We start from the raw sequence: 26,028 nt of genomic DNA, 5'->3' as shown, positions 1-26,028 counted from the left end.
GGTTGGTGAGTATGCTTCTTCATCAGTGAAGTTTTCAAGGGGGCTGTTGCAGGCAGAGAAAGACGATGCAAGGGAGGAGCCAAGAATTGAGGAGCAATTACTCGTTTCAGATCAGGGGATTAACTCCTCTCCTGTATTTTCAAAATTGAAACCCGATAATTCTGGTATTGTTTCAACCACTTCTCCTATATTTTATCATGCCACATCATGCACTAACGTGGCAATGGAGAATCAATGTTTAAATAGGGGGAAGTCAAACATGATGTGGATTCTTTGGAGGCAATACAGATTGAGCAACTCAATAATTTTGGTAATGTTTCTACCACTACTCCAAAATTTTATCATACCACATCATGCACAAATGTGACAAAGGAGAATCAGTTAAAAAGGGATGAAGTCAGAGATGATGTGGATTCTTTGGAGGCAATCCAGATTGAGCAATTTCATGTGGGCCGAAATACTACTCCTAAAGAAAAGAAAGGAGCAAGTGGTAGGCCTAGGAAATCATTAAAGGGAGTCTTATCTTCTATTGAAAACACAAGTCTATCATCCTCTGGTTGTTCTTCTCTGGAAACCCGCACTCCCAAAAAGACCTGGAACTGAAATGTTGATAACAGAGAAATCTTTACAAAGGGGAAAGAAGCAGGTCCCAACCTTGGTGAAAAGAGAAAGGCTGCTGAGACAAATAGTAAGGAAGTTCATTCTTTTGAAGGGGAGAAGAGGAAGAAAATGGAGGTATGTTCAACTATTCTAATGGCAGAGGTTGCTCAACAACCCCGCCGAGCACAATGAGTCTTTTAAGTTGGAACTGTCGAGGGCTTAGGAACCTCCGAATAGTTAATGCCTTAGCAAAGGTAGTTCATAAAGAAGAGTCCATTATTGTTTTCCTTATGGAAACAAAGCTGAAAAAAGATTGGATAGATTTGATTAAGGAAAAATGCAACATGAAAAATTGTTTTGTTGTTCCTAGTATTGGAAATAGTGGTGGTCTTATTTTGTTGTGGAAAGAAGAGTTAAAGGTTGATGTAAAGACATTTTCACAAAACCATATTAATGCATGGGTAAATGGTGGAAAACTTGGTTGGTGGCATCTTACGGGTTTCTATGGTCATTCGGATGCAGCTAAGAGACATAAATCTTGGGTAAAATTGAAACATTTGAAATGTTCATCTTCTTTACCATGGCTGGTTATTGGTGATTTTAATGAGATTATAGGGCTCTCAGAGAAAGAGGGTGGAAGTATCCGTCCTATAAAGCAGATGGCAGGTTTTGTGTCTACTATTGATCATTGTGGTTTGTGTGATTTGGGTTTCATTGGCTCTAAGTTCACTTGGCTTTATCAAACAAGTAGTGGGGTTCAAATAAGAGAAAGATTGGATAGAGCTTTGGCTACTTTGGAATGGATGTCTCTTTATCCAACAACTAAGCTTCATCATTTGTCTTCTTCGGTTTCAAATCACTCTCCACTATCCCTTCACTTGTTTCAACAACGAAGGAAAAAGAGACATAGGAAAATTTTTAGGTTTGAATCAATGTGGTTGAAGGATTTGAGGTGTGAAAGGGTTGTCAAGGGTGCATGGGTGAGTGGTCAAGTCATAGAGTCGGATTGGGTTCTTCAAAGCTGTTTGGAGAGGTGTAAGGTTGAGTTGTCCACTTGGAATGCTACGGAATTTGGTCATGTGGGAAAACAAATAAAGGAGCTTCAAGAAAAATTAGAATGGCTAGAGTTGCAGCTTCTGTCAAAGGAAGTAGTGGAAGCATTGAGACATACACGAATTGAATTGAATTGTTGGTTGGATAGAGAAGATGATATGTGGAGACAATGGTCAAGGATTAATTGGTTCCAAAATGGTGATAGGAATACAAGTTTATTTCATGCCAAGGCTTCGGCTAGACATAAAAAGAATTTTATAGAGGGTTTGTTAGATGATGATGGGGTATGGCAGATTGAAGAGGATAAAATGGAGGAGATTGCAATTGGGTATTTTGGGGATCTTTTCTCTACTAGCAACCCGAGAGATTTTTCTGATTTGCTTTTGGCCGTACAACCAAAGGTGTCTCAAGCAATGAATGAGTGGCTGGTTAGGCCTTTCGTGGAGTGTGAAGTGAATGGAGCTTTGAAACAAATGTACCCACTTAAGGCACCAGGTCCTAATGGGATGCCTCCTCTATTTTTCCAGCATTTTTGGAGCACTTGTGGCACGGTGGTTACCAAAACAGTACTTGATTTTCTAAACTTTGGTATTTCTTCACTAAATTTTAATGAAACTCATATAACTCTTGTCCCAAAAATTAAATAGCCAACGAAGATAACGGATTATAGGCCTATTAGCTTATACAATGTTGTTTATAAAATTGCTTCAAAAGCTATTGCAAATAGGTTGAAATAGATTTTACCTTCGATTATTAGTGATACACAGAGTGTTTTTGTCCATAGGAGGTTGATTACTGATAATGGGTTGGTGGCTTTTGAAACTATGCATCATATTAGCCAAAAAAAAGGGGGTAAGATTGGGGAAATGGCTCTTAAATTAAACATGAGTAAAGCTTATGATAGGGTAGAGTGGAGAAATTGGGCTTTGCTGACCGGATGAGGGATTTGATTATGAGATGTGTTTCTATGGTTACTTATGATGATGCTAAGAAGATCAGTAGGCTGGATGCTTCGGACTTGATAGGACCACTTGCTCTCTCTGCGGCCTGAAGAAAAAAGAGAAGCCAATCAAAGGCGACCGGGGCTGCTGGCCAAAAACCCTCCGATGGTAAAGTTAGTTTTTTTCTCTATATTTTTGGAGTTCCAACTTTTTTGGAGTCAAATTCACATACCTTTGCCTTGTCTGAATCAGTCTTTATATAGCACCTTCATAGACGGTTATCGAAATTGGAACCTCTCCTGGATTCAAGGAGGGTTAAACGTAACTGCCATAACCGTTTAGGAGTTACACTTCTATTTCACAACGGATACATGACAGTTATGCGTGGGATAAGGGATTGTCACATTATGTTCGGAGATTCTCCTAAGTATGATCTCCCCGTCCTGGAATTCCTTCGTCGAGTGTGCCTGATAATTCCAAGTGTAGCATCCTCGTCCACGAAGCTTTATGTGGACGAGTCCTATCGGGGCAGGCTGTGTGCATCCCATGGACGAAGGATGTAGCTTCGCTATCATCCTCAGGACGGCCTTGTCTGTTACCCTCGTCCTAAGGATAACTCCTGGACGGCTACCGAGGTGATGACCGTCCAGGAACGGTCTGAGCGTTTTCATCCCACATCAGTTGCCCCTCGTCCAGGAGTTATGCAATGTATCGACAGATTTTAAAACGCGCTACATGTCGCACATCCATAGGGGGTTAGTCAACTAGTTTACTTCTTCGAGGCATGCGCCACGTGTCGCCTTCTAATTGGTTCCATTGTTGCGGTTACCGAGACTTTTCTGCCTATAAATAGTGGTTTCCCTCCCATGCCCCTTTCACTTTTTCAAATTTTCTGCTTTGACACTCTCGTCCGTCGCTTCGTCTAAGAATATCCTCAGCATCCTTAGTGTCCCTCGTCTAGAGCCAGGTAATCTCTCTACACTTATTCTAGCTTTCCGTTTTAAGTGTTAGGACGTTTTCAATGGCCTCTTGCTCGTTTAGCGACAGTGTGGTCAAGGCCATAGACGAGTATCACGACGACTCTAGTTGTGATACCTCCAGTAATGCCAGTAGTAGTAGTAGTGGTCACACAACTGAGGAATACACATCTGGTGTTCCTGGAATTCCTGTAGAAACCTTTCAAGAGTGTATTAGGACGAGGACAGCCTCTGGGGCTAACACCTCGATGAGCTCCCCGCCGTCCTCCCCTTTGGACGAACGGGAAACCGTATATAGTTGTGCTCTAAAGGTTCCTTCTAGGACGGACGAGAGAAGGTTAGATTCCCTTAGGAGTTGGTTTCAAATTCCTGATGATCTAAACCCTAGGTTAGTTGTCCGAGGTGAATGGTGTTGCCAGCCTCGTTTTGGAATAGGTGTTTATGAAGCTTATCCTGGGGCTTAGACTTCCTTTGAATGCCTTTGCTAGGGAATTACTCACTAGGCCGGGCTTCGTGTTGTCAGCTTAACCCCAACGCATGGAGACTAATTGTCTCTATGCAAGTCTTATGGATGGAGGTGTTTGACGGGGACCGTCCTATCACTGTGGACGAGTTCTTGTACTGCTATAAACCCTCTGAGATAAATCAATCTCGAGGCTTCCATTAGTTCACAGCCAGGAGCAATGACTGTAGACTGATTAAGTCTTTGCCCTCGTCTGACAGAAACTGGAAGACGGAATTTTTCTTCGTCTCTGGTTTCTGGGCGGGGCATCCCGTTAAGATTGGTAGAGACTCGTTTGCTCCTTATACTGGAGACATAGGGAACCTTCGTCCAGAAGGTATGTTATGCTCTTCTTTTTTGTTTCTTTTTTATTATACTTTCTCTTTGGACGATGGTCTAACCTTAACTTCCTTCTTCCCTTTCCAGCCGTTGGACGACCTTCTTTAAGTAAGTTCCATCGTGATCGCGTCCACAGGGCCCGTCTACATTCTGAACGAGACTTTCACTCGTTAGTGACCCTTAAGCGTCTACACAAGTGGGGACTCGGCCCTGAACCGTCCGTTGACGCCTTAGCACACAAGCTAACTACCCGTAGACGTGAGTGTTCCTCTTTAAGACATGTGTTTTCCATTTTTGTTTTATTATTATTATTTATTTGTATGTATGTGTTCACACTTTTTTATTTTTCTTTTTTCTTTTTTTTTAGGAATGGCAACCATGAAAGGAAACAAGGGGAAGGAAGTGATCGACGAGGCAGCGAGACCTGAACCTCAGCCCCAGCCTCGTCCTGCTTCTGGAGAAAAAAGGAAAAGCTTGTCCAAGCATGTGGACTTGGCTAGCTTGCCAAGTCGTCGGGGGAAGAAGGCTAAGTCTGGGTCGTCCGTGCCAAACCGCTTAGGCTCGAACTTCCTTCCCCGGCCGCCCGTCCCGGTCGTTGATGTAGACTCGTCCACGCCCCGCCTTAGTGCCACTCCGTCCAAGTCCCCTCGCTCCCGACTCATCAGCCCTCCTCAAGGGATTTCTACTAACTTATTGGAGAACGAGGATCTGGCTTGGGAGCGATTCCAAGAGGCTGTGAAAGGCGAGGACGTAGCTGTGTGCTACAACATGTCCTTGAAAGAGTTCGAGCACTCTGGCGTCCACGATCTCTTCAAGGTGACCATTTTTGCCTTGTCTTGGTTTGTCCATGTTTGCCCAATGTTATTTCTATCTTCTGAACTTCCTATTCTTCCATGTAGGCAATGTCCAAGTTCATAGCTGCGTCCGAAGCAGGTGCGAGATGGATGACGAGGATCCTTCTAGAGAAAAGAATAGAAGAGATCAAAAACGACTGTAGGACGTGGGCGGAGGTGGCGAACAAGGCCAAGGACGAGTCTGAGGAGTTGAAGGCTTTGGTGGGGGAGCTGAAGTCCGACGCTGCCAAGAAGGACGAGCGTCTTGAACTTCTTCAAAAGGAGAACGACGAGCTGAGTCTACTTCTTAAGAAAGCTAAAGACGAGGCAGTGGAGGAATTCAAAGCGTCCAAAGAGTTCACTGACCTGATGGATACAAACTACGCAGCAGGGTTTGAGGACTTTAGAATGGACGCTATGGACAACTTTCCTGAAGTTGACTTTAGCACCATTAAACTCAACCTTGCTGCTGCTACAAGTTCCCTCGTCCACACAGGCTCAGACGATGTCAACATCGAGGATGACGCTTCCACCAAACCAGCTCAGGACGACCCCAACATCGATGCCCCTTCCTCTTGAAGAAATTGTTATTGTTGTTTAGCTTTCTTTTCTTTCTTTTTAAAAATAAAAAAATGTATTTGAGAGTTTGAAATGTATTCAAGTACAATTACCTCGTCTAGAGTGTTCTGGACGAGTTTATGCACAATGCCTTTTAATACTTATTTTATAAGGGTTTTTGGACGGTTGCCATCTACCCTCTTTAGGCTAAGGAATGTCTTCTTTACTTGTTATATATTGTGTGGACGAGCTTATATGTTATTATTTATGCAATTGTCTTTCAAACAATGCTCTAAGTGTTGGATGGTCGTCTACATGATCTTTTTTTTTTTTGGACGACCCACTTAAGACGATGATGACTACATTACTTTTGCTTGTCCTTTAGGCCATTATTACTCGACTTCTCGCAAGAAGTTCATAATGTTTATGTTTTCTCGTCTTGACGAGTGATCGTCTTTGGAATGCTATACCCTAATGCTTACTCTTCCTTCTTAGACGAGTGGGACTTGGCCTTTTTCCTTTTGCTTTATACTTATTTGAAGGAAAGTCTTAGACGAGCATTTTTTTTTTAAGGGGAAACCTTGGACGAGTATTCCTAGGCTTCTTTCTCTTGCTTTGTCCTTTTTTAAAGGAATGCTTTGGACGAGTGTGCCTTAGCTTATCCCTCTTTGCTTTGTCCTTATTTAAAGGAAAGCTTTGGACGAGAAGGCCTTGGCTTTTTTCTCTGCTTTATCCTTTTTTAAAGGAATGCTTTGGACGAGTGTGCCTTAGCTTATCCCTCTTTGCTTTATCCTTATTTAAAGGAAACTTTGGACGAGAAGACCTTGGCTTTTTTCTCTGCTTTATCATTTTTTAAAGGAAAGACTTGGACGAGTGTTTCTGCGTCCGAAGATTTTTATTCGTCTTAGGCTTTTGCCCGCCCCTTCTGTGGGTATTACTATGGAAACTAAATCTATGCATCAAATACATAAGAAATCCACACCATATTATTACATGAACATTGTTCACAAGCGTGGCACATGCTTATAAGCTAGCGCCTTATGGAAATACTTAAGAGAAATACATAACCTCGTCTTTCATAAGCTGGTCTGTAAACGGTGCAAAAGTTTGAGAACTAGTGCACTTTTTATTCACAACACACCATAATAGCAGTAAGAACACAAAAGTAAGTATAAACGAATACGCAAATCATAGCTGTAACTTTGCCACCGGCTTCCCTCATCCCTGCTCATCACTGATAGTACCTCCTCAGATATTCCACGTTCCAGGGATGCTCTAACTTCCGCCCGTCCAGAGCTTCCAGGTAGTAGGACCCCTGCCTCTTGCAGTTGATTACCCTGTAGGGTCCTTCCCAATTGGGTCCCGGTTTTCCATGAGCTGGATTCCTAGTCGCCAAGGAGACCCTTTTGAGAACAAGGTCCCCCACACCGAACCGTCTGGGTTTCACCATGGCATCATGCTGTCGGGCCATAAGATTTTTGTACCTTACCGTCCTCTGCTCCTCATTCATTCTTACCTCGCCAACAAGATCGAGGTCAAGGCGAAGTTGTTCCCCATTGTCTTTCTCCTGGTACTCCATCACTCGATGACTTGCCATATGAACCTCCGTTGGTATAACAGCTTCACTCCCATAGGCTAGCTTAAAAGGGGTCTCTCCTGTCGGAGTTCATGCAGTCGTTCTATAGGCCCAAAGAACACCTGGTAGCTCGTCTGGCCATATCCCTTTTGCCCCCGCTAGCCGAGTCTTGATGATTTTCAGCAGGGATCGGTTTGCTACTTCTGCTTGTCCATTTGCCTGTGGATGGGAGGGTGAGGAATAGTGATTCTTGATCCCGAAGTGATTGCAAAAGTCTCTGAAGGGTGCGTTGTCAAATTGACATCCATTGTCGGATACTAATACCCTGGGTACCCCGAACCTGCATAGAATATTCTTCCATACAAAATTTTTCACGTTCTGCTGAGTGATTACTGCAAGAGGCTCGGCTTCTACCCACTTGGTAAAGTAGTCGATTCCCACCACCAAAAACTTCATTTGCCAGATTCCCGTGGGAAAAGGGCCTAGGATGTCCAGTCCCCACTGTGTGAAGGGCCATGGGGCCATCATTGGGGTTTGGTATTCCGACGGCTGTCTAGGTACATTGCTATAGCATTGACACCGGTCACATACCTTGACATAGGCTTTAGCATCTGCCTGCATTGTAGGCCAGTAGTAGCCGGCACGGACGATCTTATGGACCAGCGACCTTGCTCCTGAATGATTTCCACATGCTCCTTCATGAACTTCCCTTAGAACATAGTTTGACTCGTCAGGAGCCAAACACCTTAAGTAAGGTTGGGAAAAACCTCGCTTGTACAACACCTCATTTATGAGGACGTACTTGGCTGCCCTGACCCTCAACTTTCTCGCTTCATCCTTGTCCTCTGGAAGCCTTCCATCTTTGAGATAGATCATTATTGGACTCATCCAATCTTCACCTCCTCCTACCTGCTGTATGTAAGGGATGTCTATGCTCGGCATGTATTGGATGTTGTCGTACTCGTCCGTCACCCCTGCCGAAGTTGCTTTTGCCAAGGCATCCGCTTCCGTGTTTTCCTCCCTCGGTAGTTGAACAAAACTTACGGCCGAAAATTTTCATGCAAGTCGTTTCACTTTGTTGAGGTATTTCTTCATTCGATCTTCCTTAGCATCGCACATTCCATTTACTTGATTAACGACCAGCTGAGAATCTCCTCTGATTGTTACCGACTCCGCCCCTAGGGACTTAGCCAACTCTAATCCTTTGAGTAGTGCCTCGTACTCAGCTTCGTTGTTGGTAGTTTGATACGCGGACGGCTCTGCATACTCCAGCCTCGTCACCCTGGGACTTCGGTATAACCCCAATTCCTCCCGCATACGAGTGTGGACGACCCGTCGACATTGACCACCCATTTCTCGGCGGCACTTTCGCCCTTAGCCGGCCTCATCTACCGCGGGAGTGAACTCGCGATGAAATCTGCCAATGCCTCGCGCCTTTATCGCACTCCTTGGGAGGTATTTAATATCAAACTCGCTAAGCTCAACGGCCCACCGTACTAGCCGTCCGGCGGCTTCCAACTTGCTCATCGCCTTTTTTATGAGATGGTCCGTTAGGACGTTGATGACGTGTGCCTTTTGAAAATAATGTCTCGGCTTCTGGAAGCCGTGATTAATGCGAAGGCTAGTTTCTCCATCATCGGGTACCGTCCTTCCGCCCCTCTCATCGCGTGGCTTGTGTAATGAGACCGGTTTCGGACTCTCCCCTCTCTCTAACTAACATGAGCTTACCGCGTGTGGAGACACCGCCAAATACAAGTACAACTCTTCCCGAGTGTACAGACGGACTCAACTTGGGGGCCGTCATGAGATACGTCTTCAAGTTTTGGAAGGCCTATTGGCACTCGTCCGTCCATTTAAAAGCCTTCCTAAGGACTTTAAAGAATGGTAAACATTTGTCGGCTTTCGATACAAACCCGTTTAGGGCGGCGACTCATCCGAAGAGACGGGACTTTCTTGATATTCTTCGGTGGCTCCATGTTCGCATTGCTCGGATTTTATCCTGATTCGCCTCGATTCCCCTATCGCGACACCATAAACCCCAAGAATTTCCCGATGAAACCCCGAAAGCACACTTGCTCGGATTTAATTTCATGTTGTACCGTCGCAACGTATCAAAAGTCTCTTGAAGGTCGTCCGATGTTTTTCCTCGTCCCGTTCTTCACCAACATGTCGTCCACATAAACCTCACATTTCGCCCGATTTGAGGACGGAACATTTGGTTAACCAGCTTTGGTAGGTCGCCCTCGCATTCTTCAAACCGGCGGGCATAACCTTGTATCAATACAAACATTGGCTCTTGATGAATGAGGACTTATCATGATCCGCTTCATCCATCTGTATCTAGTTATAACCCGAGAAAGCGTCCATGAAGCTAAGTATCCTGTGACCTGCCGTTGAGTCCACTAACTGGTCAATGTGTGGCAATGGGTAGCTATCCTTGGGGCAAGCTTTGTTTAGATCAGTGAAGTCCACGCACATTCGCCATTTGCCATTAGCTTTCTTGACCATGACCACGTTCGCCAACCAATCTGGGTAATGAACTTCGCGGCAACCAACTTCTGCACCTCCTCCTTAATGGCATTGTCTCGCTCGGGAGTGAAAACTCTTTTCTTCTAACGCACTGGTTTCGAATAGGGACACACGTTCAGGCTATGGGTAATGACGCTCGGATCAATGCTAGGCATGTCCTCATGACTCCATGCAAAGACATTGAGGCTTTTCTTTAGAAACCGAATCAAAGCGTGCTTTGCCCCCTCTTCCATGCTCGCCCCAACTCTAGTAGACTTCTCGGGCTGGTTATCGTCCAAAGGGACATCTTCTAATGCTTCAGTGGGTTCAGCCACGACCCTTCTTCCGTCTATACTCATCGCCTGCATGTGCTCGTCCATGGCCAGCATAGCTAGGTAGCATTCTCTGGCGGCCAGCTGATCTCCTTGCACCCGGCCTACTCCGGTGCTCGCTGAAAATTTAATGGACGGAGGTGGTAGGTAGAGGTTACCGCTTTCCAGCTTATTCAAAGTTGGCCTTCCAATAATTGCATTATATGACGATGCACAATCAACAACGAGGAAATTTACCTCCTTGGTTATCCGCCGCGGATACGTTCCAACGACCACCGGTAACGTGATGGTGCCCACGTGTTGCACCTTCATTCCTCCAAATCCTACCAACGGCGAGTTCACTTGGTCAAAGCCGATCTCGTCCTAGCCTCATTTGTTGGAATGCGGGGTAGTAGAGAATGTCTGCGAGGCTGCCATTGTCTATCAATACCTCTCCGGTCATGTAGTCGAGAGATGAGTGGGGTGATGACTATTGCGTCATCGTGTGGGTGGTGGAGTCGTCTCGCCCTCATCATCCGTGAACGTAATGGTTCTGGTCTACTTCCCTCGTCCTGGGGGTCGTCCGGACGGTTGGATGTTACTGCACCACCTTCAAGTATGTCTTCCTTGACTTGGACGACCCACCGTCGAGTTTCCTCCTATAATTACCCTTATCTCTCCTAGTGGGGCGTGATGATTCTTCCACCTTGGCCTTCATTTTCTCATCTCTCTGGTCTCGTCCAAGGAAGTTCCTCAATTTTCCCTGTCTGATGAGATTTTCTATCTGCTGCTTCAAGTCAAAGCACTCGACCGTATCATGCCCATGGTCCCTGTGAAAGCGACAGTACTTGCTCATATTACGCTTGTTGGGGTCTCCCTTCATTTTGTCCGGCCACTTCAAGGACGGATCATCCTTGATCTGCATAAGTACCTACTCTAGCGGCATAGTCAAGGGCGTGTATTGCTGATTCCTCGCGGAGGAACTGGCCTTCTTACCATCCTTATCTTTCCTCTCGTCTATCCGAGCTTTCTTTGGACGAGGTCCTTGATCCAAATAACGATGGTGACCCTCTTCCGAACGTTCTGCCCTTTTTCTTTTCTTGGCAATGATAGCATCCTCGGCGTTCATAAAATTCTGGGCCGAATGGACGAGATCGGCCATGGTCTGTGGTTCCTGCTCGTAGAGCTTATGAATGAATAAGTCAGAATTGACCCCATTGTGGAAAGCGGCCAGCAATAACTTGTCATCCATCTCGTCCACTGTCAGGGCCTCCCTATTAAACCGGGTAATAAAGGATCGCAAACTCTCATTTTCCCCTTGCTTTATGGTCAGTAGGCTGGAGGAGGAACGCTTGTGACGCTATCCTCCAATGAAATTGTTGACAAACAACTTACTCAACTCTTCAAAGGATCCTACCGAGTTTGGGGGTATCTTACCGAACCACACCCGCGCTGGTCCTTTAAGTATGGTAGGAAAAGCTCTGCACATAATCTCGTCTGGGACTCCTTGTAGGTGCATGGTCTTCTTAAAAGTTGCAATATGATCGCAAGGGTCGCGATTTCCATCATACGAGTCCAGAGAAGGCATTTTGAACTTTGGAGGCAGGGGTGACTGCTGATGGAAGCCGTGAAGGGGGAGTCCGTTCTGTGAACCATATCATCCACTGGGTTCGCTCGCCTCATGTTTTCCCTCATTTCATCCATGGCTTTTCTTATCTGGTCCATCTCTTTTTCCAAGTGTGGCACCCTTCTTGAAGCGGTACCCCTTGTTTGATCTTCGGACTCGACATTTTCTCCTCCACCTTCCTGACTCAGTGCCCGTCTATCCGCATGCCCATCTTGGCGCTGCCTCCTGAAGTTGATCTCCCTATTCAACTCCTGGTTTTGACGTGTCAGTTCCGCCATAGCGGCGGCCATGGATTGTATATGTTGAATGGAGGGTGGTTGCACGACAGGCGCTGACCTACGATCGCGAAGGGGGTTGCTAGAAGCATCCCTACTCTCCGAGTGGCCAGGCTTATAGCCCTTGATCTTGTTCGAACCATTCAGCCTTTTGTCTGGAAGGGCTAATCGTTGAAAACAACAAATAACCGAACGAAAAAGAACACCGTAATTTCCCCGCATGACGGCGCCTAACCGATGATGCTAAGAAGATCGGTAGGTGGATGCTTTGGACTTGATAGGACCACTTGCTCTCTCTGGCTGAAGAAAAGAGAAGCCAATCAAAGGCGACCGGGGCTGCCGGCCAAAAACCCTCCGATGGTAAAGTTAGTTTTTCTCTCTATATTTTTGGAGTTCCAACTTTTTTGGAGTCAAATTCACATACCTTTGTCTTGTCTGAATCAGTCTTTATATAGCGCCTTCATAGACGGTTATCGAAATTGGAACCTCTCTTGGGTTCAAGGAGGGTTAAACGTAACTGCCATAACCGTTTAGGAGTTACACTTCTATTTCACAACGGATACATGACAGTTATGCGTGGGATAAGGGATTGTCACATTATGTTCGGAGATTCTCCTAAGTATGATCTCCCCGTCCTGGAATTCCTTCGTCGAGTGTGCCTGATAATTCCAAGTGTAGCATCCTCGTCCACGAAACTTTATGTGGACGAGTCCTATCGGGGCAGGCTATGCGCATCCCATGGACGAAGGATGTAGCTTCGCTATCATCCTCAGGACGGCCTTGTCTGTTACCCTCGTCCTAAGGATAACTCCTGGACGGCTGCCGAGGTGATGACCGTCCAGGGACGGTCTGAGCGTTTTCATCCCACATCAACTTATACAATTAAAATTAATGGGATTCTGAGGGGGCACATCATTCCATCTAGGGGAATCCGTCAAGGAAACCCTTTGTCACCTTACCTTTTCCTCTTGTGTGTAGAAGGATTGTCTGTTTTGATTCAATTAGCAGTGGATAGGGGTCAAATGGAAGGTGTGAAAATTTGTAAGGGTGGTCCAAGATTGTCTTATTTGTTTTTTGCAGATGACATTTTGATTTTCTGCAAGGCAACGTTAAAGGAGTGTGATGAACTACAACAATTGCTTGTTGTGTATGAGAAAACCTCTGGTCAACAATTAAACTGTGCAAAAACATCTTTGTTTTTCAGTAGTAACACTTCAAGTGAAGTTCAAGAGGAGATAAAAAATCAGTTTGGTGCCCAAATAATTAAGCAACATGAGAAGAATGTTGGCTTACCTTCTTTGGTGGAGAAAAATAAAAGACTTACCTTCAATGCCATTAAGGAGAAATTAGGGAAAGTGTTGGCAGGTTGGAAAGAAAAATTGTTGTCCAATGCGGGAAAAGAAATTTTAATAAAAGCTGTGGTTGAAGCAATTCCGACTTACACTATGAGTTGTTTCAAACTTTCAGATTCTCTTTGTGATGAATTGATGGGGATGATTAGTAGAAATTTTTGGTGGGGTCAAAAAAAGGAGGAAAGGAAAATTGCATGGCTTAGTTGGCAAAAAATGTGTGAGCCTAAGTGTGATGGAGGATTGGGTTTTAAGAATTTAAAATGGTTTAATATGGCTTTGCTTGCGAAGCAGGGGTGGCATCTTCAAATGGGGGGTGATTCTCTTGTTTATAGGGTCCTTAAGGCTAAATACTTCGCAACGGGTGATTTTGTTCATGCTTCGATTGGACACAACCCTTCTTATACATGGAGGAGTTTAATTTCTGCCCAAAGCTTAGTTATTGAAGGGATGCGATGGAGGGTTGGTAATGGAGCAAATATCAAGATTTGGCAAGATAAGTGGCTGCCAAGGGTTTCATCTCATAGAGTACTTTCTCCAAGGTTGTTTTTGAGTGCTGACATGAATGTTGCTGACTTGATTGATTCAGGAACAACAAGGTGGAAAACCGAAGTGATTGACAACCTCTTTATTTCTCATGAAGCCGAGTTAATCAAGAGTATTCCTTGAGTGCTACTCTACCAACGGATAAAATTGTTTGGGCTGATACTACCAATGGAAACTTCACTGTTAGGAATGCTTATAAATTAGCGGTTAGTTTGTTTAAATCTACAACCTGTGGAACTACTTCTGATCGTAGTTTAGGGGGGAAGTTTTGGAAGAAAATTTGGTCTTTGCCCATTCCCCATAAGGTGCGACACTTTTGTTGGCGTGCTTGTCGTGACACTTTACCAACCAAAGTTAAGTTAAGGAGGCGTAATGCAATTGCTGAAGACGTGTGTTTGCTGTCACGATAAGGCTGAGACGACTGGTCACATTTTTTGGGGCTATCCGAAAGCACAGGAAACTTGGGCTGCTTCAAAATTACAACTACTGCCTTTGGATGTTCATATTGATTCTTTTCAGGATCTGTTATGGTTTGTCATGATGACTAATTCAGCTGGAGTGGAAAAATATTCATAACTTGTAACGATTGCTTGGGCATTCTAGAGTAATAGGAATGAAATTCATTATGAAGGTGAAGCCAAAACAAGTCCGGCCCTGGCTATTTGGGCAGCAAATTACCTTCAAGAGTACTGGTCTGCAATGGATTCATGTATTGATGTTGCAGCAAACCCAGTTCTGCACTTACCTAAAGTAGAACAAGAGTCTTTGCACTCGGTCTGGTTACCTCCTTCAGCGGTTTTATTCAAAATCAATGTAGATGGAGCTCTTTTTACATCAAAAAAGCAAGCTGGTATTGGTATTGTCATAAGGGATGTTGAAGGCAGATTATTGGCAGCTTTGTACAGAAAAATTAAAGCTCTATTAGGGGCACTTGAAGTGGAAGCTAAGGCTTATGAGGCTAGTCTGTTACTAGCAAGACATTTGGGGCTGCGAGATGGGGTGTTGGAAGGTGATTCCTTGACAATCTCCAATGCTCTCAAGCGGTCTACACTATCACCCATCTCTGTTCCAAACGTTATCAATAATATTATTTGGATTAAAGAGATTTCTTGTTGTATTCAGCAAGCTCTTATCCAGGATGAATTTGTATGTGCTCTTATCCAGGATGAATTTGTATTGTGATGATGTTGTTATAAAAATAGTTTCAGTGTGTTTTTCATCAAAAAAAAAAAATGGACATAGTGATTTTTTTTATTTTATAAAACAACATAGTGATTGAAAAGTTAATAACAGCTTAACAACATGGACATAGGATCTATCAATAAAAAAAACATGGGCATAGGAAATTCAGTTACAACGGGAGAGGAGAGATAAAACTTTTTAAAAAAAAATGGTATATACTAAAAACAGCAACCATATAATACGACAGACAAAGTATAGCTTGCAACTTTATCCACCAAAAGATCTGTGTGCCTTTGGCCTTCACTTTCACAGTACTGGGTCAAGTCAATTATTCAGTACTATACTATATGATGTAATACACTACTTTTACTTCTACTAAATCTGAAGATATTTTTGTGTTCCTGTTCCTAGTTTTTCAGTCTTGGAATCTTGTTGCCGGAAATACCTGAACTGACTAGGAGAAAAAAACGATGTTGTATGCCACAGAGGTTTTGGGCAATTTCTCAGTGTCACTGTACAGAATCAGAGAGACCCACTTATCAAATTCAATGGCAGTGTCCACCAACTATCTCAGAATCCCAGTTCTAAATCTTGTTTTCAGAAATAAACCCACTTCTCGTATCACACGCATGAAGTGTTGTTGCAGCGTTGAAGCTAAGTCGGTTGGAGTTGGTGGCGACGTGTTCTCTGTCACATCGTCTAGCAAGTCCGATGTTGATTATTTGGGAGAGAGTACCAAAGGGGATTTGAATCTCAAGCAAGAGCATCTTCAGGCTTTTGGTACACGTTAAAGTACTTGTCTTTTTAATGAATTATCATGTGATGTCTTAAAAAAAAAATGGATGTCTATTGCTATTCAATTGCAAGCATTTTAATAAGTTTTTTCAATTGGTCTTTGTCTTTTACTTGCCAATGTCTTCAATTTTGTTTCTTTGATTTTAATTGGTTGGTTAGGATGTACTTTTTTCTATTCTTTAAAATATGCATTTAAAAAAAAAAATTAATTTAACGGGGATTTGATTTGATCCCCAGTGGAGACCAGACAATGTCACTGAGCTACAAGGCTCTTGATAAATGATTTCTTACGGCTTTTACTAATCACGTGGCATTTTGGGTCATCCCCCATGTAGGAATTGATAGTCAGACAACCTTAGAAGGTCCAATTGAGCAAGTAGCTAGAGTGGAAGCTGAAGAAGCTGAGAATTTGCTTAGAGACTTGGGTATCCCGGTGCAGTAAATCATTTCTTTTCCTACATTTGACTCCTAATTTCTATAGATGTATAAAAAATATTTGCTTTTAGGCTGGCCAAGTAAGGAGCATGTTTTTCTCCTTTCAAGATATTTTTGGTAACTAGTCTATTAATTAGTTACCTTGATTTTTCTGATATGAATATCAAAAAGGTGGTCACTAGTCTTCTATTTGCATTGTTTCATATCTCCTCATTATAATATTAACCTCTTCCCAAATTAAGCTGCATTTAGTCATGCGATGATGCTCCAAAACTAAAGTTTCTAACACTATTGTAGTGCTTCTTTTGCCAATTTCATAACTTTCATTTTTAACATGCAGAGCCCTTCTTCATCAAGACATTCACCTCGTGGTATATTTTGCAGTCGTACTTTGAATCTCCGATCAATCAGTGCCATTGGCTATGACATGGACTACACCTTAATGCATTATAATGTGATGGTAAATCAGTTTTATAATGTGTATGCATGTTTTGAAGTTTTTTTTTTTTTTCAGATTCTGAAGTACATTATATGTTTACAGTAAATGCCCTGGGTACTGGACTAATGTCATCTTCAGATTTACTTATGCTTAATGAGGCATCAGATTACAGATAGCTCTTTATTGATTCTCGTGTTTTCTTTTCTCGCATTGGTTAGCTTTAATTTTTTTTTTAGCTTAGATAAGGAATGATGGAGACCTTTATTCCTTTTTTTATGCCTTATATAAAGCCCCAGCATTGGAGGTTTACTCCGCATCTTCATGGAGAATTCAATTTCACTTGGTCCATCTTGGAAACAGCGGGGCAGTCGTTACACCATTCTGGCTAGGAAGTTTAATAGTAGGAATAAAGTTATCTACCCATTTCATGTGTATCCTCTACACTTTTCATTTAAACAGTGGTGTACTTTTCCTCATCAGACAATTGGAATTTTTTCTCATGGATCTGTTCTCTTGCAGGCTTGGGAAGGACGTGCATATGACTACTGTATGGAAAATTTAAAGAATATGGGTTATCCTGTTGATGGACTTGCATTTGACCCAGACTTGGTGACATCTTCATTTCCACACAATTTGAAGTGTTTGTAGATTATGACATTTTTTGCTGGTCCTGCCATTTTTTTTTTCCTTTCCTGTAACTAAGCACAAACTGTTCAATTGTTTCATCCAGGTGATTAGGGGCCTTGTCATAGACAAAGAGAGTGGTAACTTGGTTAAGGCTGATCGATTTGGTTATGTAAAGAGGGCTATGCATGGCACCAAAATGCTATCCACTCGGGCTGTAAGGTATGTGTTTAAAACTTGTCAGCTTGATTGTGGAAATTGTTTTAAGGAAAGTTGCCTACCTATTTTCTGAACTGTGGAGCAATGGCAAGGTCTAATTGTGCACATGCAAAGTATACACTGAGTTTTTAATTGGCTAGAATATGCTTATACAAAATGTTGATCATGACCATTCTTTTGGGGAGACAAAATAAATAAATAAGGCCAAGGTATTATACCTCGAGTTCGGTTTCAAGCTTTCACCCATATCGTCTAATGCCATTACAAAATGTTAATTACTACATTTATCCTGCATAAGGATTATGTTTATGCTTTGGCTCATAGACTGCCCTCATTGTCTAGTAAATATATTGAGCATGTCAACATTTAGTATTTTGATGTATCATTTGTAGAAGAACTGGAGTAATATTTTTTTATAGTGCAAGCTTAACTTTCTATGCATGGAAGTGAGATGTATGGGAGGGAACTGGTGGATCTGCGGAAGGAGAGTCGATGGGAGTTCCTGAATACGCTGTTCTCTGTTTCAGAGGCTGTGGCTTATATGCAGGTAGTTTACCTTATAGACTAAGATAATGCTAAACATCTTAATCATCTGGTATGCACTAATTCTTTTTAGGCTTGAATTCTACCAGTCCATCTTCACATTCTCATTATACTTTAAGCTAGGAGGGCCACTGATCCCATCTCATTTTCATTGAGCTGTTTGTAGAGGTCTCTTGCAATTTCATTTGCTTTCAAGCCTCCATTTAATAGTAATATCAAGTGGCCTTTTCTTCTGAGCTCACACCAGTAAAATTGTGTGAGAAAGACAAGAATTGTGGTTTCTAAATTGGTTTGGCATTTAAAGTTCTATGAAATTAATAGAAATTTTTATATGGAGAGTGATCAAGATATTAGAAATTGAGAAAAAATGGAGAATACCCCATATATGGTTTTCAAATAAACATATGAGTTAGCTATATTCCGAATATATAGAGTTATTGGATATTTCCATATCAGATAGGGAATCAATTTGTTGAGAACTGAAACAAGTTAGAACCAGGCTGCAAGTTTTGTCTTTCACGGCAAGACTAAGAACAAATGGGTTACCAATTTGCTGTTCATATCATCTGTCATGGTCTTGATACTTCTAGTAACTTTAGATTCTATGGTGTATTTTTCTGTTTGCTTCTTATGTACTGTACCTCATGTATTCACAAAGATGTTGAGATTTGACATGTCATTTTATCACTTCTGCTTTCCTCTGTATAATCGACAATGTCTTGAGCTTAATTAAGGTCATGTCATTCCTTCCAGATGGTTGACAGATTGGATGATGGAGCTATAAGTGCAGAACTTGGTCCTCTTGATTACAAAGGGCTTTATAAGGCAATCTGCTTCAGAAAATTTTATTTGATAGTGGTATACTGATGTTAGTTACTTGTCTTTCTTTATTGACTCTTGAGATGGTTTTCAGGCTGTTGGAAGAGCCCTCTTTAGGGCACATGTTGAAGGTCAACTTAAGGTATATATATTATAACCATGGATATAGATTGTCTGGTATTCAATATTTTGGTTCAAAAGCGCCTCATTTTATTCATGGCAATTTTACAGAGTGAGATAATGTCTAAGCCTGAACTGTTTGTCGAACCTGATCCAGAACTGCCTTTGGCACTTTTGGACCAAAAGGAGGTATTTTTTTGTAACTTTTTATCTTTGCATATCATGTGAAATCCTTTTAATCCTTATTTACTAGGGAGTTTTTATACTTCAGGCTGGTAAAAAGATCTTGCTTATTACCAACTCAGACTATCATTACACAGACAAAATGATGCAGCATTCCTTCAACAGATTTCTTCCCAACGATATGGGTTGGCGAGATCTATTTGATATTGTGAGTATATCTCTTTCTCTTTATGCTCACTGACTGGTTATTATTCTTTAGGTCCTTTGGTAGATGTTCCTTAAACTATTGTAGGACGAGCATCAGTTATGACTATATTTGTTCCTGAAGTATGGTACAAAAATGATGTTGTCTTCCTTTCCCAAATCATGCCTGAGACATCACCATTAATTGTTTTCAGAATGTTATCCTACTTGGATCATTTATCTTCTCTTTTAATACATACGGGGAAAAAGAACTGTAATAATAAAGGTCTTCTAACAGATCTTCAATAGCAGTACATGTGAACTTTCTTTTCCTTCCCCTCATGAGTAGGTAATAGTCTCAGCAAGGAAGCCAGAATTCTTCCAAATGTCACACCCAATGTATGAGGTGGTAACAGGGGAGGGTCTTATGCGTCCATGCTTCAAGGCTCGTACAGGTCAGTGATTTTTTAGTTATTGTGCTTGTTAAACCATTGCACGGTATATTTTATTTTTGAGGCAAAAAAGTTCGAAATTTTACCTTATCATGTTATCCCATCTAGTTACATTTGGTTTCATTTCTAAGATGCACGATGCTAGTTACCTTATTCTGTTCTATTGTATGGATTACAACATTGTCATTATAAAGAACTTTATATTTACTGAAGATATTAGGAGTAGGCTCACCAGGCAATAATAAATAAGTTATAAGAAGTAAAGATACTGTCCCTGTATAACATGCCATAATGGTTAGGTTTGGATTGTTTTGTCACATTTATTGTTTTATTGTTGCTTATGAAAAAATAAATGCCTGGCTAAGTGGCAAGGCAAGCACAAGTGTATTGTGACACACTTGAGAATATGTACTCCGTATAGTTTGGTTGTACACAATGTGAAAACCTAAGTTGGCTGGTAGATAATTTCTGTAATGAATATTGGCATATCATGTAATAAATAAAATTATTGCTTACTAAGCAAAGCATAAAGCACCAAACTGTCATGCATTTCTTAGCAATGCATGCGAAGTAACCAGCAGACCCACATGAGGATTTCTTTTATAAACATATGTCCAGACCACATGACGATTGCTGTGACGCAAAATTAGCCGAATGACTATTTGCTTAAATTGGTAAAAAAATATTTGCTATTTATGTTCTCAACCAGCATGATAAGAATGCTATGATATCTTTAAATACATGCCAAGTTATATGAATATGTTTTGTGGTGTGTAGTGATCATTAGATATTGCTACTCTACCTTAAGTTTTTCAAAACGATTCAATATTCTCATGCATTCATTCTACTATCTTCTTCTCCAGGGGGTTTGTATTCAGGAGGCAGTGCTCAAATGGTTGAGAATTCTTTAGATATCCATGGAGATGAGATATTATATGTTGGTGACCACATTTACACTGATGTAAGTCAATCCAAAGTTCATCTGCGATGGCGAACTGCACTAATTTGTCGAGAATTGGAAGAAGAGGTTAGTGTATCTGACATCAGTTGGAGTTTCACTTTTCATAGCTGTTTGTATTTAAAATTTCAAATGTCTCTATAGTTGAATCACTTACAATGATGGGCATCGTAGATTAGACACGATAGTAGAGACTAAAATTGAATCCAAAAGAATAGCTGGTGGTCCCAAATGATGCTTTGCATTGAACTGTGTTGGTTCTAATGACCAAAACACTTTTGAACTATAAATTGTAATGCTAAGTCAGTTTACTTTCTGTTCAATATTTCTGACTCATTTGACTTATTAACACTAACAAGAGCTGTTTGTGTTTAATGGAATATTGGAACTGCAGTATAGTGCTTTGATTCGAAGCCGGGGTAGTAGAGCATCACTAATAGAGCTTATAAATCAAAAGGAGGTTGTAGGGGATCTTTTTAACCAACTTCGGCTTGCTCTCCAAAGGCGCACAAAAGAACGTCCTGCTCAAGTAAGCTGTGTCCAGCTATATGCATTATTAGCTTGCTGTATTCATCGTGTTCTTTGGTCTTGTGATGCTTATCTTATTTTCATAATGCCCTTCCTACTAGCATGCTAAATATTACTTTTCATTATTTATATTGTTCTCAATTTTGAAATTTGTGAGTCTTCTTGTTCTAAATGAATAGAAATCTTAAGATAGTTTTATGATTTCAGAAATAATGCTAGTCTAGCAATGTATTTCTTGATAATTAATTTGAAATCTGTGTATTTCAGACCCTTGCTGCTACTAGCATGGATGATCAAGAACTGACAGAAAGCATGCAAAAGCTACTTATTGTTATGCAAAGACTAGACGAAAAAATAGCTCCAATGCTAGAAGCAGATGGGGAGCTCTTCAACAAAAGGTAAGACTAAGATAACTTTTGGATTAGGAATTTAGAATCCCTTTTCTCCCGACATATCAAATCATCCATATATTGTTGGCCTCATACTACTTTCAGTATGTATGTTTGTATGTCAAGGTTATACCAATTATTTATTTGACTTGGATATTGTTTAAAATATAATTGGGCCGAATCATTGTCACCTTCTCTTAATCTGCTTGACTCTCCTGCCTCATGATGATGACTTTATTCATGTTGTTATCTAGTGTTAGAATATCTGTCATATATTATTAATGCACTTCTTATTTTCTTCCCTATATTTTAACTTTTTTGTTTGGGGAGGAGGAGGAGGAAGAAGGGGGCAGGGGGGGGGGGGGGGGTGGGGTTGGGGGGCCATTTTTGGAAGTTCTTTGGCCATCAGGGTTATTGTGTGGAAAGTGAATTTCACAACTTTTTTTGTACAAGTAGTTGCCCCATCACCATTCACTAATACAATCACAAGTTTGAGAATGTAACGTGTGCAATGCAGAATGGATTGAACATTAAAATACTGATGCAAAAGGGTCAAGATTTCCATTTGATGTAGTTAATTTACTAGCCCCAGATAATTTCTTCACATAAATTTTTTTATCGTAACAGTTGCTTCACCTCACATCCCACATCAAGAGATTCTTAGACTTAATGACTTATTCCTGCTATGTGAATTTACCTTTGGCTTGATGAATTTACATGGTTATATATACATATATATATTATGGTGATGTGTGAAGATTTAACACATTCTGAACATAGAGTTGACATGATGCACCTGTTCTGCATTAGGTGGGGATTCCTTTCACGTGCAGGGCTGTGGGATAAAAGCCATCTGATGAGACAAATTGAGAAGTACGTTCTCTTTTCTTGTTCTTGAGATGCTTCACACATATTTTCATGTATAGATTTCTAGTCATTGCTATTAATTGAGGTTGAAGTGTAATTTAAATATTCCCCTAAATAATGGTCATTTTAAAATCTTCATAATGCAGGTACGCCGATATATATACCTCTAGGGTCTCAAACTTCTTACACTATACACCATTCATGTATTTCCGTTCACAGGAACAGGTATTTGGAATATCATGGCCTCTTAATCATGTAATCCAAATTAGTATTAGCATTTTGTAATTTTTTCTGTTTGGTAGATATGTTGACTTTGATACATACCTTCTCTTCTGCAGACGCTTGCTCATGATGCCTATTCGCAACAAGATTTGCAGCTCAATGGGAACATCATCGACAATTAATACAAACATATGTTGTAAAATAGTAGGCTATTTTGTTGGCTTCATTGTTGTTGATGGCAAATGGCAATGATGATGGTAGAAGCTATTTTTTTTAACTTGACATAAAGACAACGCTGTCTCAGACAGTGTTATGTACAATGGCTATTGGTAACTTGGTAAATAAGGTTACTAAGGTAAGGCCTTGCCTTTTTTTTCTTTTATGAGGAACATATGGCTTTGCTATTTTCCTACGTTAAATGCTATATATTCTAGTATATTGCTGAGTGATAAAGACGGATATTAGAGGAGGTTTTCGGTTTTATATTGTTATCAACAATTTACAAATAAGGAGAATCAAGATCAACCCACTCCTCCTCCACTTATTCTAACATTAAACCATCAAAAAAAAAATTAAACAAGCTCTAATTCAATTCAGGCGACATTTCTTTCTTCTATAAGGAACAAGGGTGAAGTTGTAGGTTTAAAACGCCATTGAAATACATAGGTTACTTATTGAAGAAAAAAAAAGTTATGACCAACAAATTAAAACTGCAATGCTTAATCCCCTGATAGATGACCCTTTAAAAAAAAATTGGATAAATTGCACCAACCTCTTTTGAGGATTCACGCAATGACATTCTTCGGAATAAAATGACACTTCCCTTGGGACTAGTATAAACCTTGCAACAAATAAATATATGTCATCTCACCCTCTGGCTTCTTTGATGGGATATCCTATTTCATATATGAATCACAAATCTCCAGTGTGAGTATGAAATTTTATCAAAAAGAAAAAAGTTTTATCAAAAAGAAAAAGGAAAAAAAGTAGTATGATGAATACAAATTATTGGCCACACTTTTTTTATTCCATTTTATATTCTACAAATTACAACTTAACTTTTTTCTTCTTTTTTACTTCCCTAAAGATATATCTAGAGTTTAAATGGGTGGGGAATCAAACACATCATACATGGGCTACAATAATTGACAATTGATAAAATATAAAGTGAAACACAAAATAAAACAAAAGTTTTTTATTTGACATGGATTCTATGGATATTGCTAGATTTTTTTTTTTTTTTTTGTTAAATAAAAAATGGGGTCTCTAATGTAGACTTATCAACTCCATGTCACGTGACATAACGACAAATAACACATGTATTAATGGGGGTCTTAGTAGGGCTAAATGTATATGAGAATAAAATATTTTAGCAAATGAATAATAGTTGTATATTGGACAAGGATTGGGTCTAGCGCCCTTTGATCTGATTGTTGACATGTTGGGCAAGGATGACTTGATATAATAGAGAAATGTATATTTACAATATTTTTACAACAAATTCTTATTTGCAGAATGTTATCGGTGGACAAAAAAAGTAATTTTAATAATGAGTTCAAATGAGAACTGTAAGTGCACAATTTGTACCCGGACCCAAAAACAAGTGATGGGCTCAGGCCCAAAGAGCCTTATAAAATGAAATTTGTAAAGTATGGGTTTGAAACCTAGGTTTGGAATGTTGGAAGGTTGATCAACAGGCTAGAATGCCGCTGTCTATGCAAGTAATAGATGGACGTAACAAAAAAAACCCTCCTCGGATGTAAGCCGAGGACAATTTGTATAATATTTCTTTTTCTAAGAAAAAGATTACAATTTTTAGTTCTACAGCCAAGAAGAAGATCCCCCCTCTTCTTTCCTCACTCGTCTTCTTATATACTTCTTCTTCTTCCCTGTTTCGTCCACATGTAACACAAATCTTCCTCCCAGATACTTGTCTCATCCATCACCTTCTTAAAGTCTTCAAATAATAGCTGGAAGGCTGAATTCTACTGTTCAAATGTCATTTCTCCATTAATGCGGTCAGGGAGGTAGATGCAGGGCCTTTAATGTGGCGGTAGCAACTTTTTTCTCAGATATTTCTCACACGTTCCTGCTTCTAAAGGGTGCTTGAATCACACCTTTACCCAACAGATCTTCCAGAATTCTGCCTCTAAGTCGTTTTGCAAGTCCCAGGGCCTTTGCTGGGCCTGTCCGAGGGGATACTCCTCCTCGGACAACTCCTCAGACCAATATAATGCGAACTGACCTGTGGGTCCAGAGACCCTGATCGAACAGACTTGTACCAACCAATCAGGCCTAAAGCCCAAACGTTTATTCAAGTACTTTTACCCCCCACAAGAACCGTAACAACCTATCACCTAAGATTTGTCATGAAAATATTGTCAACTTAGTACTTCTCTAATATGATATGAGGCAAGGCAATAACATTAAATGGAGCATTTTATATATAAATATTAATTAAACAAATGTATTTAATACTAACTGAACCAAGATTAATTTTAATGAATCAAATATATAGGTTGATAAATTAATATCAAATCATGTCTCTCAAAAAAATTAATATCAAATCAAGTAAGGTTAATTTCATATAAAGTATTAAATATCCAGTTCAAGCATAGAATTAGAAATAAGGGTGGCAATTCGTATTAGTGAGCTGTGTTCTTGTCATGACAAGGTTAAGGGTATTCGAATACATAGTTTAATTCTAACCCAACTCAATAATCATGTCAAAACCCCTCAACTCTAACACAATTTGTTTATTGAATGGTTTGACATGACACAACTTGTTTCAACTTGTTTAATAGATAATTTAAGAAAAGTAAAGTGAGTAGTGAGTTTTTATTCATTGTTTTAGGTAAAAGAGTTAGGGATTTCAAAGTTTTAATGAAAGATTTATCAATATAATCAATAAAATCCTTTTAATTGCTCCATTATATTTAGAATCCAAATTTATGTTACATAAAAATGACATTTATTTATATTAATCAAGTTAATTGTGGGTTAAGCCGGTCAACTTATAATTGACCCATTTTATTAATGATGTTAAAGTGTGTTGATTGATTTTGACACGAATTC

The 26,028-nt window shown here is 40.5% G+C and overlaps 2 protein-coding genes across 2 annotated transcripts; both read left to right on the top strand.

Annotated features, from left to right (window-relative positions):
* The first annotated feature begins 788 nt into the window (after nucleotides 1-788).
* Nucleotides 789-14,118, top strand: LOC142624945 (uncharacterized). The gene is made up of 2 exons (XM_075798666.1): nucleotides 789-2,241; nucleotides 13,181-14,118. The coding sequence occupies exons 1-2, from the start codon at nucleotides 789-791 to the stop codon at nucleotides 14,116-14,118; spliced, it is 2,391 nt and encodes a 796-aa protein (XP_075654781.1).
* A 1,385-nt stretch (nucleotides 14,119-15,503) lies between these two features.
* Nucleotides 15,504-23,357, top strand: LOC142626521 (uncharacterized). Its single transcript, XM_075800358.1, has 17 exons — nucleotides 15,504-15,957; nucleotides 16,308-16,405; nucleotides 16,748-16,867; nucleotides 17,366-17,455; nucleotides 17,577-17,692; nucleotides 18,137-18,236; nucleotides 18,986-19,057; nucleotides 19,146-19,193; nucleotides 19,283-19,360; nucleotides 19,443-19,562; nucleotides 19,887-19,992; nucleotides 20,853-21,016; nucleotides 21,342-21,476; nucleotides 21,743-21,873; nucleotides 22,675-22,737; nucleotides 22,878-22,956; nucleotides 23,070-23,357. The coding sequence occupies exons 1-17, from the start codon at nucleotides 15,648-15,650 to the stop codon at nucleotides 23,133-23,135; spliced, it is 1,896 nt and encodes a 631-aa protein (XP_075656473.1). The 5' UTR covers nucleotides 15,504-15,647; the 3' UTR covers nucleotides 23,136-23,357.
* Nucleotides 23,358-26,028: the final 2,671 nt, after the last annotated feature.

This window comes from Castanea sativa, chromosome 2 (genome assembly GCF_040712315.1).
Source record: "Castanea sativa cultivar Marrone di Chiusa Pesio chromosome 2, ASM4071231v1".
Taxonomy (NCBI): Eukaryota; Viridiplantae; Streptophyta; class Magnoliopsida; order Fagales; family Fagaceae; genus Castanea; species Castanea sativa.
The sequence above is the reverse complement of the archived record's forward strand: the minus strand, read 5'-3'. Positions and strand labels throughout refer to the sequence as shown.